This window comes from Zingiber officinale, chromosome 8B (assembly GCF_018446385.1).
Source record: "Zingiber officinale cultivar Zhangliang chromosome 8B, Zo_v1.1, whole genome shotgun sequence".
Taxonomy (NCBI): Eukaryota; Viridiplantae; Streptophyta; class Magnoliopsida; order Zingiberales; family Zingiberaceae; genus Zingiber; species Zingiber officinale.
Genome location: NC_056001.1, coordinates 178433 through 198078, shown reverse-complemented (window position 1 = coordinate 198078; position 19646 = coordinate 178433). Strand labels below are relative to the sequence as shown.

The 19646-nt window shown below is 36.7% G+C and overlaps 1 protein-coding gene and 1 long non-coding RNA gene across 2 annotated transcripts; one reads left to right on the top strand and one right to left on the bottom strand.

Annotated features, from left to right (window-relative positions):
• The first annotated feature begins 9021 nt into the window (after positions 1-9021).
• Positions 9022-9747, top strand: LOC122015543 (agamous-like MADS-box protein AGL29). Its single transcript, XM_042572500.1, has one exon. The coding sequence runs from the start codon at positions 9022-9024 to the stop codon at positions 9745-9747; it is 726 nt and encodes a 241-aa protein (XP_042428434.1).
• A 7079-nt stretch (positions 9748-16826) lies between these two features.
• LOC122014666 lies at positions 16827-18012 on the bottom strand. The gene is made up of 3 exons (XR_006120739.1): positions 17968-18012; positions 17781-17880; positions 16827-16876 (listed from the first exon to the last, which is right to left on the bottom strand). It is a non-coding gene; the product is annotated as an uncharacterized LOC122014666 (long non-coding RNA).
• Between the last annotated feature and the right edge of the window lie 1634 nt (positions 18013-19646).

The following is a 19646-nucleotide window of genomic DNA, read 5'->3' as shown; positions in this document are numbered from 1 at the left end:
CTCGCTCGGTCCCGCCACAGTGTCGCCCGAAAGGCATTAGCCGAGAGGTCCCTCCGCTCGGCCTGGTAAAAGACGAAATGAGTAGCTGACGATATCTTTTTAGGAACCAGTGTCACCGACAGACGGCATGGTCGGCGGTATGGTCAGACAGAGAATCGTACGGTGGAAGCTTCCACTGTCACATCATGGATATGCTCGTGCTACTAAGGTATGACGGCAAAAACGTTTTTCTGACACGTCCATTATATTCCAGGTATGCTTTGAGGAACGCACACACCTCGGGGAGCGCACATGCACTTCTGGGTAGTCCTATATAAAGACCCCAGACTTCGACGGAGATATGCTCACTTCTTTACTCTAGCTACAGTTCTCGTTTCCTCTTTGCTTTGCTTCTTTCTACCGGAGATCTTACATGAGTGTCGGAGGGTCATCGTCGGGGAACCCCTCCCCGGCTTGACGTTGTGCTTGCAGGTCGACGTCAGCGGTAGATCTACGCCTTCAGAGTCTTCGACCAGTCAACAGGAATGTCATATCCCCAGCATCCATCGATTCAGCTTTCGAACAGGATCAAGTGCAATGCATACAATTTGTGGATCACTACAAAAATACATGAGTTTAACGACGGGAGTACCGACGGAATCTTAACTCCGTCGGCATATACCGACTGAATATAATTCTGTCGGTACGTACCGACGGGGTTTAGGTCCGTCGGTAAACACCGACGGAATTAAGAATTCCGTCGGTGTTTACCGACGGAATGGTAATTCCGTCAGTGATTACCGACGGAATTCTTAATTCCGTCGGCGAGTAGCATAAAATCGTCGTTAGAATTTTGGGTATTCCGACGGACTTATTATTCCGTCGGTAAAGAGGCGGGTCCGGGTGTAAAGAATACCGACGGAATAATATTCCGTCGGTAATTAACGGGTTTAGGGTTATATTATACCGACGGATATATGATTCCGTCGGGAAATTTCCCCCGTACCCGTTTCCTCTGCGTTCGCTAAACCTTGCCCGCTAACTTAGCGGAAATCACCGACGGAAATAATCATTCCGTCGGTGAGTACCGACGGAAGTATAATTCCGTCGGTAAATCTCGATTTAGGGCACAGAATACCCTTTCCTCTTCGCGCGATCTTTCCCTCAGCGGCGGCGGTGATTTTCCGGCGGCTCTTCGAGCGATCTCGGCGGCGCCCTTTCCTCCCGTGCACACCGTTCCGGCGATCTCTCAGGTATGATCTTCTATTCTCCTCTCTCGTTTGTGTTTTCACACGCCGGCAGCCGCGCCCTGCTCGCTGATCGCTGCCGGCGGCCAGTGGGCTGCTCGCGGGCAGCGGCCTGCTCGCGGCCTGCTCGCGGCCAGCGGGCTGCTCGCGCCTCAATGCTTGCGGCTGGCGGCCTGCTCATGGCTCGCTGCTCGCGGCCAGCAGCCTGCTCGCAATTGTAGCGGTGCTTTGTTACTGTTCGTAGCTGAGCACAATGTAAACCCTAGAAAATTTAAGTGTCATGACATATTTTGATCAATTTCGCTATTGTACTTGCATAAAATGTAGTTTGATTGATGCTTCTCATATATGTATGATTATTTCGTTTGATAATGCTATAAGGAACAACATGTTTATAATAGTTTCATTTAATTGTTCTAGTGTAGAGGTGATTTATGGTAATATGATATGATGATTGTGAGATGAAATTGTGCACATAATTCTTTATTTAAACTTATTTCAAGTGTACAACAAGTTTAATAATGTTTCAATTTATATTCTCTTTAGGTTATACCAATGTATATGAACAAAGCTTGGATGTACAATCGATTAGACAATGGTTTTATCAGAGATGATTTTATTGCTGAAGTTTAACAGTTTGTGATTTTGCTAAAAGTCATCCAGAATGTATGAATGGTTCTGAGTTACGGTGTCCGTGTAATCATAAAAAATGTCAAAATAGAGCATTTCATGATGAGGATACCGTAAAAATGCACATATGTAGAAATGGATTTGTGCCAAATTACTACAATTGGTATTGCCACGGAGAGCCTTATATATATGAACCAATTGGGTCATCTGGTGGTTCGATTCGGGACTACTTCATCGCTCCTGAAGCATCAAATAATATTGATATTTCAATGCAATCAATGGTTCAAGATGCAATGAATGCAGTTGATTATTTGAATATAGATGAAATATCAACCCCTGAATATCAGCAACTATATGAAATGTTAAAGGCTAGTGAAAGAGAAGTGTGGGAAGGCATTCCTTCTGGTCATTCACAACTATCAGCTACAATAAGGTTATTGAATATGAAAGCATCATAAAGATGTTACGATGACATTTGTCAATTGATGTCGAGTTGCTCCCTACGATAACATAATGATGATAGCTTCTATAACAAAGAAATTAGAAAGGTTTAGGTTTGCTGAGAGAAAATTGATTGTTGTATAAACAACCGCATGATATTTTGGAATGAAGACAGTGATTTGAATGAATGTAAAATCTGTACTCACCCTCGTTTTAAGCATCGTAATCGCATACCAGGGAAGAAGAAGAAAAATATTGCTTGGAAAGTAATGTATTATTTTCCGTTAACTACTAGACTTCAACGCTTGTATGCATCTGCTGCTACAGCTAACCACATGGTGTGGCATCATGAGCATGAGCATGAAGAAGGTATAATGTGTCATCCTTGTGATTCTCCTGCATGGAAACATCTTGATAATGTGTTTCCCTCCTTTGCAATGGAACCACGAAATGTGAGATTGGGACTTTCTGCAGATGGATTTCAACCATTTGGTCAGTCGGGACAACAATATTCATCTTGGCCAGTTATATTAACACCGTACAATTTACCACCATGGATGTGCATGAAAGATGAGTTTATGTTTCTTACCGTACTTATTCCTGGTCCAGCCAATCCAAAAGATAAGATAGATGTTTTCTTGCAACCTCTAATTGCCGAGCTTAATGAATTATGGAATGTAGGCTCGGTTACTTATGATATTGCAAGTAAAACTAATTTTATATTGCATGCGGCCTTATTATGGACGATCAGTGATTTTCCAGCATACTCAATGTTGTCGGGATGGAGCACGGCTGGTAAATTAGCATGCCCACATTGCATGACAGAGTCCGATGCATTTTCATTACCTTGCAGTGGGAAGATATCTTGGTTTGATAATCATCGTAAATTTCTACCACTGGATCACCCTTTTAGGCGAAATAAGAAAAATTTTCTAAAGAATGTTGTAGTCAGAAAACCTCCCCCAGCAGTCCATGCTTCAGATGAAGAAATCATTGAACAAATAGATAGTTATGGATTACTCCCAGTATCTCAGCCTAATTCTGATGAGATAAATAAGTATCTTGTGAGGACGAGCAAGTGTGGTTGGAAGAAAAGGAGCATATTCTGGGAGTTGCCTTATTGGAAGTATCTACTCATTCGACACAATATAGATGTGATGCATGTCGAGAAAAATTTCTTTGATAATATCTTCAACACTGTGATGAATGTACCTGGAAGAACTAAGGACACTGCAAAATCACGTGCAGAATTAAAAGAACTAGTCAACAGACCAGAATTGCATCAGAATGAAACAACCAATAAGTTTCCAAAAGCTTGTTATACATTGGACAAAGATGGTAAACAAGCTTTATGTAGTTGGTTAAAAGAAATTAAATTTCCAGATGGATATGCTTCGAATATGGCTCGATGCGTTGACATGAACAAATTAAAGATGTTTGGAATGAAGAGTCATGGCTGTCATGTGTTCATGCAAAGACTTATTCCAATAGCTTTTCATGATTTACTTCCCAATAATGTTTGGCAAGCACTTACAGAGTTGAGTCTTGTTTTGAGATTTGACAAGAGGTGTATTATGACGGTTGATATGATTCAGCTAGAGACTGACATTCCTCTCATACTTTGTAAGTTGGAGCGTATATTTCCACCAAGTTTTTTTGATTCAATGGAACATCTACCGGTACATTTACCATATGAGGCACGAATAGCTGGTCCTGTGCAGTACAGATGGATGTACCCATTTGAAAGGTTTTTAAGAAAATTAAAAAATAATGTTCGTAATAAAGCAAGAGATGAAGGGTCAATATGTAATGCTTATCTGGTGGAGGAAGCATCTTCGTTCTGCTCTTATTATTTTGCTGATAATGTTCAAACCAGACACCGCAAATGTCCTAGAAATTCTGATGATACTCAGAATATAGATCCATCGATGCTTTCTATTTTCAAATTTTCTGGTAAACCAATGGGTGCATCTGTTTCTAGATGGTTAACTCAACAAGAATACCATGCTGCAAGAACATACATACTCTTAAACTGTGATGAGGTCAAACCCTACAAAAGTAAGTTAACTTCTCTAATCAATCTTTTATTTCGTTGTAGTTAATTGCTTGATATCCTAATTTTCTTATAATTATCTTTTTTCAAATCTTGTATGAGCAACAATTACATCTTCAAAATCCATCAATAATTGCAAGTGAGGTTGCTGAAAAGTTAGAGACCGAATTTGCATTATGGTTTCAAATATATGTGAGTTAGAGAAATTTTCATAATTATTTATTTATAAAAATTTGGTCCTAATTTTTCGTATTACTATTTTGATAGGTGAAAGACCGAAAAATATCTAATGTACAAGATGATAGAATATTGAATCTTGCATCTGGACCCCTACGCCAAATAATGGTCTATTCGGGTTACTATGTTAATGGTCTCAAATTCCATGTGAGACAACGAGATTCGCAGAGATTAACTTTTAATTCTGGTGTCTGCGTTAAAGGATCTATCGACACCAATAACACTGAGTTTGATTACTATGGTAGACTTGAGGAAATTATAGAGGTTGAGTATCCTGCATTACCGATAAAAAGGTGTGTGTTGTTCAAATGTTCATGGTATGATCCAACCCCAAGAACAGGTACCAGAATACATCCAAATTATAATTTAGTAGAGGTTAATGCAAACAGAAGGTTCAATAAGTTTGAACCTTTCATTTTTGCAATACAAGCGGGTCAGGTGGTTTATCTTGAATATCCTACGAAGAGAAGAAGAACTAGTGAATGGTTGTCTGTTTGTCGATTGAAGTCTCGTTCAACCATAGAAATGCCGAACACTATTACTGCTCAAAACCATGATGCATTTCAGAATGACGAAGTAGAGAGACATTCAGTTGATTCACAAATCCAATCTACATCACAATTACTTGTAGATGGTAATGCCACTGACGAGGATATAGATGATGGAGAGAAATCCAGCAGTGAGGATTTTGTTGAACTAACAGAGTCTAGCGACGACGACCTACAAACTGTTAATGTTGAGTAGAAATGCTTCCAAAGTCTAGCATTGATTAAATTTTAGCATTATTATTCATCTAGTAAGTTATGTTTTAATCATGTTTTTTTGCTTATTTATCATGTTATTAAAGATTTATTATGATGTGTGCTAATATGGTTTTTGTAGATATAAGGTATCATGGCAGATCTTCCAGCACCACTCCGTGGATCCACCGTACTTAGGGTTGTTGGAGAGTCGTAAGTATTTTTATTATTATTAGTAATTCAAGTTCTTTATTTAAAACATATATCTTATGTCTTAATATTGCTTATATGTAGGTTTACTCCCGACGGCCATCGAGTATCCACCTATATCACACGGAAATTTAAGAAAAGAGTCTGCATATCTGGGACTACATGGAGACATGTAGATGCTGGAACTAAGGATTTCTATTATCAAGAATTTGTGGTAAGTAAATTGAATATGTACATTATATTTATCCTTTAATATTCTAAAATTTTATTTTTAAATTGCAGAAAAAATATACATGGGAGGAGGGATACGAGGTAGAATTTGCAAAAACTTGGAATATTTATTGTGCCAAGTTGTACAAAGACCTATTATACTATGTGAGAAAGGATGGCACACGGCCTGCTTATGTATCCGAGGAGATTTGGAGTGCATGGACGACCACTTGGTCTGCAGAAAGATGGCAAACAAATGCTCTAAAAGCTCGAGCGAATAGGAATACAGAGCCAGGTGGTCCGAGTACTGGATCTGCTCGACATACATCAGGATCTCGTTCCATTGTTGAGCACGCTATGGATCTGGTGATTTTAATTTAAAGTTATATAAATTAAATTTTTATTTATTAATGAACTTGTATAATTTTAGTCAAATTTGTTTGTGCATGCAGGAGCGTTCTTTAGAAAGACAACCCACTTGCTTGGAGATCTTTCTCAAAACTCACAAGAGAAAGGATGGCACATATATTGATGATCGATCAAAGAACATTGGGGTTTGAATTAATTTATATTTAATCTTTAATAATGATTAATTAGCTTTACTAATTGTGTATAATATATAAATTGTATATTTTTTCTACACAGGAGGAAATGACAAGCAGGGTTGCTCAGGCATCTCAGCCACCAGTAGAGGGAGGGGAGTCAGGATCTATCCACCCGGGATATAAATGAAATTTATTATGATGTTGTGGGTGGAAGGACAAAGAACTCCTCCTCTACGACCTTGGTTCCCAGGCGAAGGTGGTCTTTGATCGCTTGAGGACTCCTAGGGGTCGTCAAGTTCCTCTTCTTCTTCTTCCGAGGTGGAGTCATTAAGAAAAGAAAACCAAGACTTGAAGACTCGGATGACTACCATGGATCAGAAGTGGGAGAAGAAGTGGGCTGCAGGAGAAGGCATTGGCCCAGATGCAAGCAATCATTGCGATGGGACCCCTCACAGCAGCCCCAGTCAGAGGAGACCCCAGACCCATCGGACCCAGACCCCGCTGATGATTAGATTTTGTTGAGGTATGTTTATCTATAACTTGATTTTTTATATTTTTTTAGATATTCATTAAGTCAAATATATTTATTGTATATTATTAGATACTTATCTTAAAGTGTTTTACATTTTTCAGGAGTTCATACTGATACATTCACCATCACCACTATTATTGGTTATCCAAAATATAATCCAGGTATTTTTTTTTTACAAGTAAAATTAGTCATATATAACAATGTTTGAGTTATATTACATTTGCATCGAGTTATTCTAATCATAATCTATTGTATTTGACTTTTACAGGATTATATTCGGATATATGTATAAGTGATGTATCATGGTATGTATTTTGGATATTTTGTATTTGTCGTTCACTTGTATAAATTTAGATATTTTTGATTGTGAGAACTTGATACTTAGATTTTATTATAGTTTGGAGATTTTCTATTTGTCGTTCAGTTATGTTTATATATTTGTTGTATGTTGTATTTTGGAGATTGTGGATTGATTTATATTGTGATATTGTTAATATATTGTGTGGATTGTGTTTGTGATACCATCGATTGTGATGGTTTGTATTTGTATTAAATTTGTATATGGGAAACTAGCAAAACAGGGGCTGGATTTCAAAATTTTTCCAGATTTTTACCGACGGAATTATAACTTCCGTCGGTAACTTATCGAAAAAAGCACAGGTTTTCTTCGATATAATACCGACGGAATAACTAATTCCGTCGGTAAACACCGACGGAAACATATTTCCCGTCGGTGAACACCGACGGAATAGCCTTTTCCGTCGGCAAACACCGACGGAAACTCTACTTCCGTCGGTGTTCTCCGACAGAAAAGGCTATTCCGTCGGTGTTTACCGACGGAAAAACTTATTCCGTCGGAATTATACCGACGGAATTAGGGTTTCCGTCGGTAGTCTCCGTTGATCGCCATTTGTTTTTTTACCGACGGGTAAGAATCTCAGTCGGTAATATACCGACGGAAATATATATTCAGTCGGTAATTACCGACGGATGTATTTTTCCGTCGGTAAAGTTATTGCCGATCAAAATTCTTCCGACATCAGAAATTCCGTCGGCATTCCGTCTCATATACCGACGGAATACCGACGGAAAATTCAGTCGGTAATAATGGTAATTTTTGTAGTGGATGATCAGGATTATTAGGTCTTCAATCCTAAGGCTAGCTATAAGAGTACTCTTAATTCGATCGTGCAAATTTCAAACACAAACTTTTTCTTGGCTTTTCCTTATATATTTACAGGAAGCTCGATCGATCGTGTTTACTAATTATCATAAAATATTTATGTAATTGTTCCAAAAAGGTGTATAAAGTTGACTATTAATTATCGATCAGGCCTCTATTTTATTAATTAAATGGGCCTAAGGCTCATTCTCCTAAAATACAGTTTCCCTTAAAAAAAACAAAATAATTAAAAATATATCTTAAAAAATATTTAGAAACCCTATCATATATAGATCATATAATTAACTAACTAATTAATTGAGTTTTACACGATCAAATAAATCGAGAGAAATTAACAATTTTCAAGTCTAAATTTTATTTGTTAAAACGCATGCATGCAGAATCAAGGATGATTAGAGCATGCACGGCATCACCCATATATAATTAATTATATTATTGTATTGCAAGGCGTAAATTTTATTTATTAATTCGGTCGCAATGGCTTTAGTGTACCTTAGCTTGCTATTTCCAACGGATTATGGGAGGCACAATCGACATTCAATGTTTGGCAAATCTACTAAATTCAATTAATCTGGTAACTACCGTTGTTTCCCATATTTAAGGATGTATCCGATTGGCCGATTCACTCAATTACCGCCATATCTTCCATATAAAGCGCATTCATATCTGATCCAACGTACTGTATAACCTGAGAAAACAGAGAAAGAGTCAAAGCATCAACATATATATTGTCGATTTCAATTATGGTAGCTATATATATATTTAAAAATGAAAAACATATATAAAATTTTAATTAAAAGCTCGATAAGGCAACAAACAAATACACGTACGGTCCTGCCGAAGGAATTAAAAATTTAAAAATTAGAAATTAACACTTGCTTTTGCGGCCGTTACAACTTTGGAAGCTGCCAAATTTTGAGAATTAAAATTGACAACTATCGACCGGCACCGCAACCGCTATTTAATCTCTGTCCGTCGGCCTTGTCACGGTCAGAGCATGCAATGCAAGGCAAGATGGTCAAAAATGGAGGCACCAGTAAGGGTCGTCGGAAGATCGAGATCAAGAAGATAGAATCCGAGGATGCCCGTCACGTGTGCTTCTCCAAGCGCAAGGCCGGCATCTTTGCCAAGGCTAGCGACCTCTCCACTCTTTGCGGCGCCGAGGTGGCCATCGTCATCTATTCGCCCGTAGGTAATCCTTATTCTTTTGGCAGTCCCTCGGTGGAGCCACTCGTCGACCGGTTCCTCTCGGGGAGTTTCCGCCATCAGCCTATTTCCGGCAAGAGCAACACCGTGGTGCAGCTTAACCAGCAATACATGGAGCTGTCGAGACAGTCGGATATTGCCAAGGCGACCAAGGTGAATCTCGAGGAACGGCACAGGGAGCTGCTGCAGAGCCCTGAATTGGACTGCGCTAACGACATTAAGCAATTGGGGTTGGATCAACTGGATCAACTGAAGAACCGATTGGAACACCTCAAGATGAGACTCGACGACCGAATCAAGGATTACCTTCACGTCGCCTCCACCCAAAGGATGGCGTCGCCGATGATGACGACGACTAGGACGCTTGGGTTGTTCTCTCCGGATGGTGCTACGGGCCCTTCCTCCTCCTCGTCAGCGTGCCCGCCACCTTGGCCCATCAGTTTTGAGATGAACCATGGCGAACCCATTTCGTTTCAAGCTTTGTTGGCGACGACGACAGGCACTAACTTGGCTCGCTACGTGCACAAACCATAGGACGTACGTAGTTATGAGCCTTCTTTCTGTAATTTGTCCATGTCTGTCGTCATCCATCGTCATATCTTTTATGTTTGTTCGTATTATCTATATATCATGCTTAATTTCTTATCTTTTATATATCATAGTGAATTAAAACTTTGCAATTTTCTTAATTAATTAATTAATTAAATAAATTTGTTTCTGATCGATATTACCGAGGACGTACGATCGATCGAGGAGCGAATTAAAAAAAAAAGATCTTAACGGGATGGGATATTTTTCGAATAAAAATCTTTTTAACACAAATAATATGTATACTGCTTGTTCCATTTTTTGCTCTAACTAATTGGATTCTCAATTAATTATGTATATGTATATCATCTTGTAGTTTTCCAAATCGATCTCATGCCAATCTAATTAATTTGATTCAATCTAGCTAATTGTGGCTAAATCAGATTGGCCCTAGCTAGTTAATATAATTAAGCGTCCAATGGTTTAACCAAGTAATTCGACATTGTTCATACAACAGAGTGAAAAGTAGTCCTGTTTAGCTGCTGCAGTACTCGTTACCCTTAATTTGTTTTATTGGATCCTTAAAATTAAGAAAAAGGTGTCCTTAAGGATTCCACATCCACATCGCGCGCGTATCCTTGACTCCTTCCTTGACTTGGTCAATGTACTTGGTCAACGTACTTGGTCAACATAAACCCGAGTTACTTGAAGTCTCGACTGCACCAGGTTGAGTTGGATTGGGTCAAGATGACCTCGGATTAGGTCGGTTGTATTTGTGGGGAAATCTTGATTTCAATCAGAGTAACCCTACCGAGTTTGGCGAGATTCAAGCCGAGTCAACGGAAGGATTTGCCCAGCAAATTTGCAAGGATGGGCTCGAGTATACATGGTAAAGCAAGAAACACGTCAGTTGCGGAGAAGACATCAAATTAAATCAAAAGGCACGTGATTACCCCGTACATGATAAGTGTTGGTACAATCATCTAAGTGTTGATATAATCATCCTCATATTAAATTTGATTAAATTTAAGTTAATTCGAGTTTAAGTTTTAATATTTGATAATGTGAGAGAGAAATCAAACAGGTTAAATAGTAATCGGATGTTTATATGAGAAAGTCTTAACTAGAGATTAGGAGATGGGAAATCCTAACTGAAGGTTAGACAACTAAAACTCCTAACAAGCTAAGAGGTTAAACAATAAAAAGTTCAAATGAGTTAAGAAGGATTGCATGTTGACAAAGAAAATCCCTAACTGCGATTAGATAAGAGAAATTCCTAACTAAAATTAGGCAGAGTGAAAAGTCTATCAAGTGACTAGTCCTAACTGAGATCAGGTAAAAGAAAGTCCAATTAAGTGGGTCAAGAAGAATTGTAAAAGGTTTGTAAAATATTCATTATGTTCTGAAAAAATATTTTAAAAATATTTTCAAAACTAATTTGCTTAATTTTTTGAAAATTCATTTTAAAATTTACTTTGAAAAGTTTACTTTAAAACTTCCTTTCAAAACTTACTTTGAAAAAACTCACATACTTTTTCAAATGTCTATTTTTAAAAACGGAAAAAAGTGATTTGTAAAGTATTTAAAACTTCTGTAGTAGTTTCTTTGAAAATGATTTGTAAAAATATTTTAAAAAATGTTTTGAAACCTACATTATCATTTTGAAAATTGTGTTAAAAATTACTTTCAAAATATTTTAATAAATAATTTGATTTTTTTTTTTTTCAAAAATTACTTTAAAAAATTAAAACTTGAAAATTCCTTTGCAACACCTCCCTGAAAAGTTTTTTTTTTTTTGAAAACTACTTTGAAAAAGTGTTTTGAAATTCTTGCAAAGTTTATCCTTGCAAAATTTGTCTTTTCAAACTCTGAAACTTCCTTGCAATTTTTTTATCATTAACTCTTCCCTAAAATAGACTTACAAGTTTTTATTAAAAATTTTATCATTGAAACTTTTGTTACTCGATATGCTTACTCATGAATTTCAACATTTTGTACTTTGGTATACTTACATGCATATTTTTTTTATGGATGCCAAAGGAGAGGGTTAGGGTTTAAATAAGAAAAATAAATAAAAATTTGAAAAACTTAACTCTAAAATGATCAAGAGAATAAAACTTATTTATTTCATGTTAGATTTCTCTTAAAGTAAATTTTTATATATATGCTTGTATATTTTTTTCTAATTTTAACTCAGATTGTCATTGCATCAAAAAGGGGGAGATTATTAGTGTAATTAATACCAATGATGAAACCTGAGTTTTAATGAATGACAAGTGAATTAAAGTTAGATGTGTTGTTGATCTAACCTTGTTACTAAGTACACAGGGTATACTAACTTGAAGGGTCAAGAGGATCAGACACCAGGCAAGAAGTCCAGTCGGGATGTGTGATTCTTGATTGGCAAAGTCCAGATGTGGGATTCTGGTAGGAGGTTGGGATGTTTCATTCCCGATGGGTTGAAGTCCGGATGTGTGATTCTGGTAGGAGTTCGGGATGTTTGATTCCCAATTGGCGAAGCCAGGGTGTGTGATTTCGGTAGAAAGATCTGGTGGATCAGATTGGGCGTCAAGGAGGTAACTTGACATTTGATAAGTGGAAGTAAGTCACCGGATGAGAGTGACTTAGTGAGGACGTGTCTTGTTTGAGGGAACAATAGGCATCGGTCCAGTTTAGATTCATTTTAAAAATCCCAAACTGAGACCATGACTAGATCCGGGTCTAGAGAATAGGATATAATTAATACTATTTTTATTGTACTAACTTTGTCTTGTAGGGTATGCCTTATTTTGCTAAATTAACACATTTTACAGGGCGAAATGAGCACAAATTGTCTCGGGTGAACTGTACCTGAGGCGTCTTCCATGCGACGAAAAGTGCCTTGAGTTGGGTGATAGAAGGCACTTTCGGGAGCTTGGAAGGCACCTTTGATCGGATAAAATTGGACTTTGTCGATGATAAGAAGTGAGTTATTTGGGATAAAAGTATGCCTATGGAAGGCGCCTTCCATCCCCTTTAAAAGAGTTATTTCACCAAGGCTTTGTACACACCTCATTTATAAGCTTCTATGCAATCGTGAGATGTTTCGACTGCTCTGACTTTACGTTGCTGCTCCGCTATAACGTTGCTGTACCCAACTGCTACTGAGAAGTTATCCAACACTGAGCTTGATCCTAGGAATTACAAGTGTTGGGTAACTTTTATTTACAGTCAATTTCTTTATTACTAAAAGGAAAGTGTGCTTGTTATACTCTTCCTATTATTTCTATTGTACTCAATCCCCTTTTCTAGTGGTTCTGGAAGAGGTCTTTAGTGGATTACTCATCGATAGGTCCATGGGACTTGGGTCTTGGAATAGGAGTTCCTGAAAGCTCTGAATTAAGTAAAACTGACCGAGTTCGCGTACTTATGTTTTTGCTTCTATTTATGTGTTTAATTCCGCTGCATACTTTTGATTTCAAAATAAAAAGATAAGTTTTTTTAAAACTACACGATTCCCCCCCCCCCCCCCCCCCCCCCCTTCTCACGTGCAACTCATGTTGTTTCAGCCTTCAGATATGTACCAGTTGTTTCGTTCTGATGTAACTCAAGTTTGTTTACTAATTTTTTTTCATTCCTCACATAATTTTATTATATCTTTAGTTTTCCTATAAACTTTCATCACACATGCATCACATCTAAGTTATACTGATAAGTAAATACTTCTAATATGATGGCTTTCAAATATGCTTCTTTTCCTCCAACTACACTTGTTCACTATAACAATATACTTATTTATGCCATCAGAACCATCCTGATATACTGATACAAATCCATAGCTATCAATTTCATCAAGAACTCCTTCACTTGACTTCTATACTGGGGGAAGTTTCTTGACCATTTTATTCTTTTTGAAAATTTTATTATTTTGTCTGAATGGTGATCAATTAGTAAATTTTTTTGATAATTATCAAAGCAAAATATCTTTCCACTGCAAGACAATGAAAATATATTAGACTCCCCCTTATACAATGTGGACATGCTAACTTGCCAGTCTTGCTCTATCCTGACAATATTGAATATGCTAGAAAATCACTAATCGTCCATAACAAAACAACATACATTATAAAATTTGATTTATTTGCAATGTTATAAGTCTCCGACCTTACATTCCATAGATAATTCAACTCTCTAATTAAAGGTTATAAAAAAAATATCTATTTGCCATTTTAGATTCTGAGGACCTAATAAGCACAATAAGAAACATGAATTCGTCATTTATGCACATTTATTGAAGTAAGTTATATGATGTTAATATAACTAACCAAAATGAATATTGTTATCCATAGCTTTCAAATGGATAAAATCTATCTGCACAAAGTCCAAGTATCACATTACGTGGTTCCATTGTAAAGGAGAAAAATATTTCATCAAGATGTTTCTAGTAGAAGAGTCATAGAGATGTCACATTATATCTCCTTCGTATACATAGTTTTGATGCCACCTTATGTGACTTGTTGTTACGATAGATGCATATAAGCGTTGGAGCCTAGTAGTTAATGGGAAATAATACATGACTTTCAAATAAATATTTTTCTTCTTCCTAGTGATGTGACTACTTTGCTTATAACGAAGGTGATTACACATTCTGTATTCCATCAGTTCAATATCTTCATTCTAAAACATCATGTTATTATTAATACAATAATGAATTTTCTCTACTACAAAAAATACCATTATTACCGACTGAATTTTCCGTCGGTATATGACATTACCGACGGAATACCGACGGAATTTATGATATCGGAAGTATTTTGGTCGGCATTCACTTTACCGACGGAAAAGTATATCCGTAGGTAAGTACCGACGGAATTATATATTCAGTCGGTATATTACCGACTGACTTTCTTACCCGTCTGTAAAAAATCAAACGGTGGTAAACGGAGCTTACCGACGGAATCCGTAATTCCGTCGGCAAACACCGACGGAATCCGTAATTCCGTCGGCAAACACCGACGGAATCAAAGATTTGATTCCGTCGGTAAACCCCGACGGAAACAACTATTCCGTCGGTGTTTGCCGACGGAATTACGGATTCCGTCGGTAATATATCGCAAAAAACCACTGTGCTTTTCGATAATATACCGACGGAATTATAGTTTCCGTCGGTAAAAAACTGGAAAAAATTTGAAATCCTGCCCATGTTTTGCTAGTTTCCCATATACAAATTTAATACAAATACAAACCATCACAGACGATGGTATCACAAACACAATCCACACAATATATTCACAACATACAACAACAAGATCACAATATAAATCAATCCACAATCTCCAAAATACAACATACAACAAATATATAAACATAACTGAACGACAAATAGAAAATCTCCAAACTATAATAAAATCTAAGTATCAAGTTCTCACAATCAAAAATATCTAAATTTATACAAGTGAACGACAAATACAAAATATCCAAAATATATACCATGATACATCACTTATACATATATCCGAATATAATCCTGTAAAAGTCAAATACAATAGATTATGATTAGAATAAATCGATGCAAATGTAATATAACTCAAACATTGTTATATATAACTAATTTTACTTGTAAAAAAAAAATACCTGGATTATATTTTGGATAACCAATAATAGTGGTGATGGTGAATGTATCAGTATGAACTCCTGAAAAACGTAAAACACTTTAAGATAAACATCTAATAATATCCCAATACAATAAATATATTTGACTTAATGAATTTCTAAAAAAATCTAAAAAAAATCAAGTTATAGTTAAACATACCTCAACAAAATCTAATCATCGGCGGAGTCTGATGGGTCTCGGGTCTCCTCGACTCGTGATGGGTCCCATCGCAATGATTGCTTGCATCCGGGCCAATGCATGCTCCTGGCAGCCCACTTCTTCTTCCACTTGATCCATGGTAGTCATCTGAGTCTTCAAGTCTTGGTTTTCTTTTCTTAATGACTCCACCTCAGAAGAAGAAGAAGAGGAACTCGCACGACCCCTAGGAGTCCTCAAGCGATCAAATACCACCTTGGCCTGGGAACCAAGGCCGTAGAGGGAGGAGTTCTTTGTCCTTCCACCCACAACATCATAATAAATTTCATTTATTTCCTGGGTCGATAGATCCTGTGACTCCCCTCCCTCTACTGGTGGCTGAGATGCCTGAGCAACCCTGCTTGTCATTTCCTCCTGTGTAGAAAAAATATACAATTTATATATTATACACAATTATTAAAGCTAATTAATCATTATTAAAGATTAAATATAAATTGCAAGTTAATAATTCAAATCCCAATGTTCTTTGATCGATCATCAATATATGTTTCATCCTTTCTCTGGTAAGTTTTGAGAAAGATCTCCAAGCAAGTGGGTTGTCTTTCTAAAGAACGCTCCTGCATGCACAAATAAATTTGACTAAAATTATACAAGTTCATTAATAAATAAAAATTTAATTTATATAACTTTAAATTAAAATCACCAGATCCATAGCGTGCTCAACAATGGATCGAGATCCTGATGTATGCCGAGCAGATCCGGTACTCGGGCCACCTGACTCTGTATTCCTATTCGCTCGAGCTTTTAGAGCCTTTGTCTGCCATCTTTCTGCAGACCAAGTGGCCGTCCATGCACTCCAAATCTCGTCGGATACATAAGCAGGCCGTGTGCCATCCTTTCTCACCTAGTATAATAGGTCTTTGTACAACTTGGCACAATAAATATTCCAAGTTTTTGCAAATTCTACCTCGTGCCCCTCCTCCCATGTATAATTTTTCTGCAATTTAAAAATAAAATTTTAGAATATTAAAGGATAAATATAATGTACACATTCAATTTACTTACCACAAATTCTTGATAATAGAAATCCTTAGTTTCAGCATCTACATGTCTCCATGTAGTCCCAGATATGCAGACTCTTTCCTTAAATTTCCGTGTGATATATGTGGATACTCGATGGCCGTCGGGAGTAAACCTACATATAAGCAATATTAAGACATAAGATATATGTTATAAATAAAGAACTTGAATTACTAATAATAAAAAAAATACTTACGACTCTCCAACAACCCTAAGTACGGTGGATCCACGGAGTGGTGCTGGAAGATCTGCCATGATACCTTATATCTACAAAAACATATTACAGCACATCATAATAAGTCTTTAATAACATGATAAATAAGCAACAAAACATGATTAAAGCATAACTTACTAGATGAATAATAATGCTAAAATTTAATCAATCCTAGACTCTGGAAGCATTTCTACTCAACATTAACAGTTTGTAAGTCGTCGTCGCTAGACTCTAGTTCAACAAAATCCTCATTGCTTGATTTCTCTCTAATATCTATCTCCTCGTAAGTGGCATTACCATCTACAAGTAATTGTGATGTAGATTGGATTTGTGAATCAACCGAATGTATTTCTACTTCCTCATTTTGAAATGCATTATGATTTTGGACTATGATGGAAGTTCAACATTTTTATGGTCGAGCGAGTCGTCATTCAACAAACTGACCATTCACTAGTTCTTCTTTTTGTCCAATATTCAAAATAAAAAACTTGACCAGCTTATATCCAAAAATAAAAGGTTCAAATTTGTTGAATCTTTTGGTTGCATTAACTTCAATTAAATTATAGTTTAAATGTATTCTAGTACATGTTCTTGGAGTCAGATCATATGAACAACACACCTTTTTATCGGTAATGCAGGATACTCAACCTCTATAATTTCCTCAAGTCTACCATAGTAATCAAACTCAGTGTTATTGGTGTCGATAGATCCTTTAACGCAGACACCAGAATTAAAAGTTAATCTCTGCGAATCTCGTTGTCTCACATAGAATTTGAGACCATTAACATAGTAACCCGAATAGACCATTATTTGGCGTAGGGGTCCAAATGCAAGATTCAATATTCTATCATCTTGTACATTAGATATTTTTCGGTCTTTCACCTATCAAAATAGTAATACGAAAAATTATGACCGAATTTATTTTAATAAAGAATTATGAAAATTTCTCTAACTCACATATATTTGAAACCATAATGCAAATTCGGTCTCTAACTTTTCAGCAACCTCACTTGCAGTCATTGATGAATTTTGATGATGTAATTGTTGCTCATACAAGCTTTGAAAAAAGGTAATTATAAGAAAATTAGGATATCAAGCAATTAACTACAACGAAATAAAAGCTTGATTAGAGAAGTTAACTTACTTTATGTAGGGTTTGACCTCATCACAGTTTAAGAGTATGTATGTTCTTGTAGCATGGTATTCTTGTTGAGTTAACCATCTAGAAACAGATGCACCCATTGGTTTACCAGAAAATTTGAAAATAGAAAGCATCGATAGATCTATATTCTGAGTATCATCAGAATTTCTAGGACATTTGCGGTGTCTGGTTTTAACATTATCAGCAAAATAATAAGAGCAGAAAGAAGATTTGCGGTGTTCTAGGACATTTGCGGTGTCCTCCACCCGATAAGCATTACATATTGACCCTTCAACTCTTGCTTTATTATGAACATTATTTTTTAATTTTCTCAAAAACCTTTCAAATGGGTACATCCATCTGTACTGCACAGGACCAGCTATTCGTGCCTCATATGGTAAATGTACCGGTAGATGTTCCATTGAATCAAAAAAACTTGGTGGAAATATGCGCTCCAACTTACAAAGTATGAGAGGAATGTCAGTCTCTAGCTGAATCATATCAACCGTCATAATACACCTCGCTGTCAAATCTCTGAAAAAAAGACTCAACTCTGTAAGTGCTTGCCAAACATTATTGGGAAGTAAATCATGAAAAGCTATTGGAATAAGTCTTTGCATGAACACATGACAGTCATAACTCTTCATTCCAAACATCTTTAATTTGTTCATGTCAACGCATCGAGCCATGTTCGAAGCATATCCATCTGGAAATTTGATTTCTTTTAACCAACTACATAAAGCTTGTTTACCATCTTTGTCCAATGTATAACAAACTTTTGGAAACTTATTGGTTGTTTCATTCTGATGCAATTCTGGTCTGTTGACTAGTTCTTTTAATTCTTCACGTGATTTTGCAATGTCCTTAGTTCTTCCAGGTACATTCATCACAGTGTTGAAGATATTATCAAAGAAATTTTTCTCAACATGCACCACATCTATATTGTGTCGAATGAGTAGATACTTCCAATAAGGCAACTCCCAGAATATGCTCCTTTTCTTCCAACCACACTTGCACATCCTCACAAGATACTTATTTATCTCATCAGAATTAGGCTGAGATACTGGGAGGAATCCATAATTATCTATTTGTTCAATGATTTCTTCACCTGAAGTATGGACTGCTGGGGGAGGTTTTCTGACTACAACATTCTTTAGAATTTTTTTCTTATTTCGCCTAAAAGGGTGATCCAGTGGTAGAAATTTACGATGATTATCAAACCAAGATACCTTCCCACTGCAAGGCAATGAAAATGCATCGGACTCTGTCATGCAATGTGGGCATGCTAATTTACCAGCCGTGCTCCATCCCGACAACATTGAGTATGCTGGAAAATCACCGATCGTCCATAATAAGGCCGCATGCAATGTAAAATTAGTTTTACTTGCAATATCATAAGTAACCGACCCTACATTCCATAATTCATTAAGCTCGGCAATTAGAGGTTGCAAGAAAACATCTATCTTATCTTTTGGATTGGCTGGACTAGGAATAAGCACGATAAGAAACATAAATTCATCTTTCATGCACATCCATGGTGGTAAATTGTACGGTGTTAATATAACTGGCCAAGATGAATATTGTTGTCCAGACTGACCAAATGGTTGAAATCCATCTGCAGAAAGTCCTAATCTCACATTTCGTGGTTCCATTGCAAAGGAGTGAAAGACAGTATCAAGATG

What these genes read in the sequence shown, in the direction of transcription:
- LOC122015543 (XM_042572500.1), top strand. Translation starts at nt 9,022, where the DNA reads ATGGTCAAAAATGGAGGCACCAGTAAGGGTCGTCGGAAGATCGAGATC.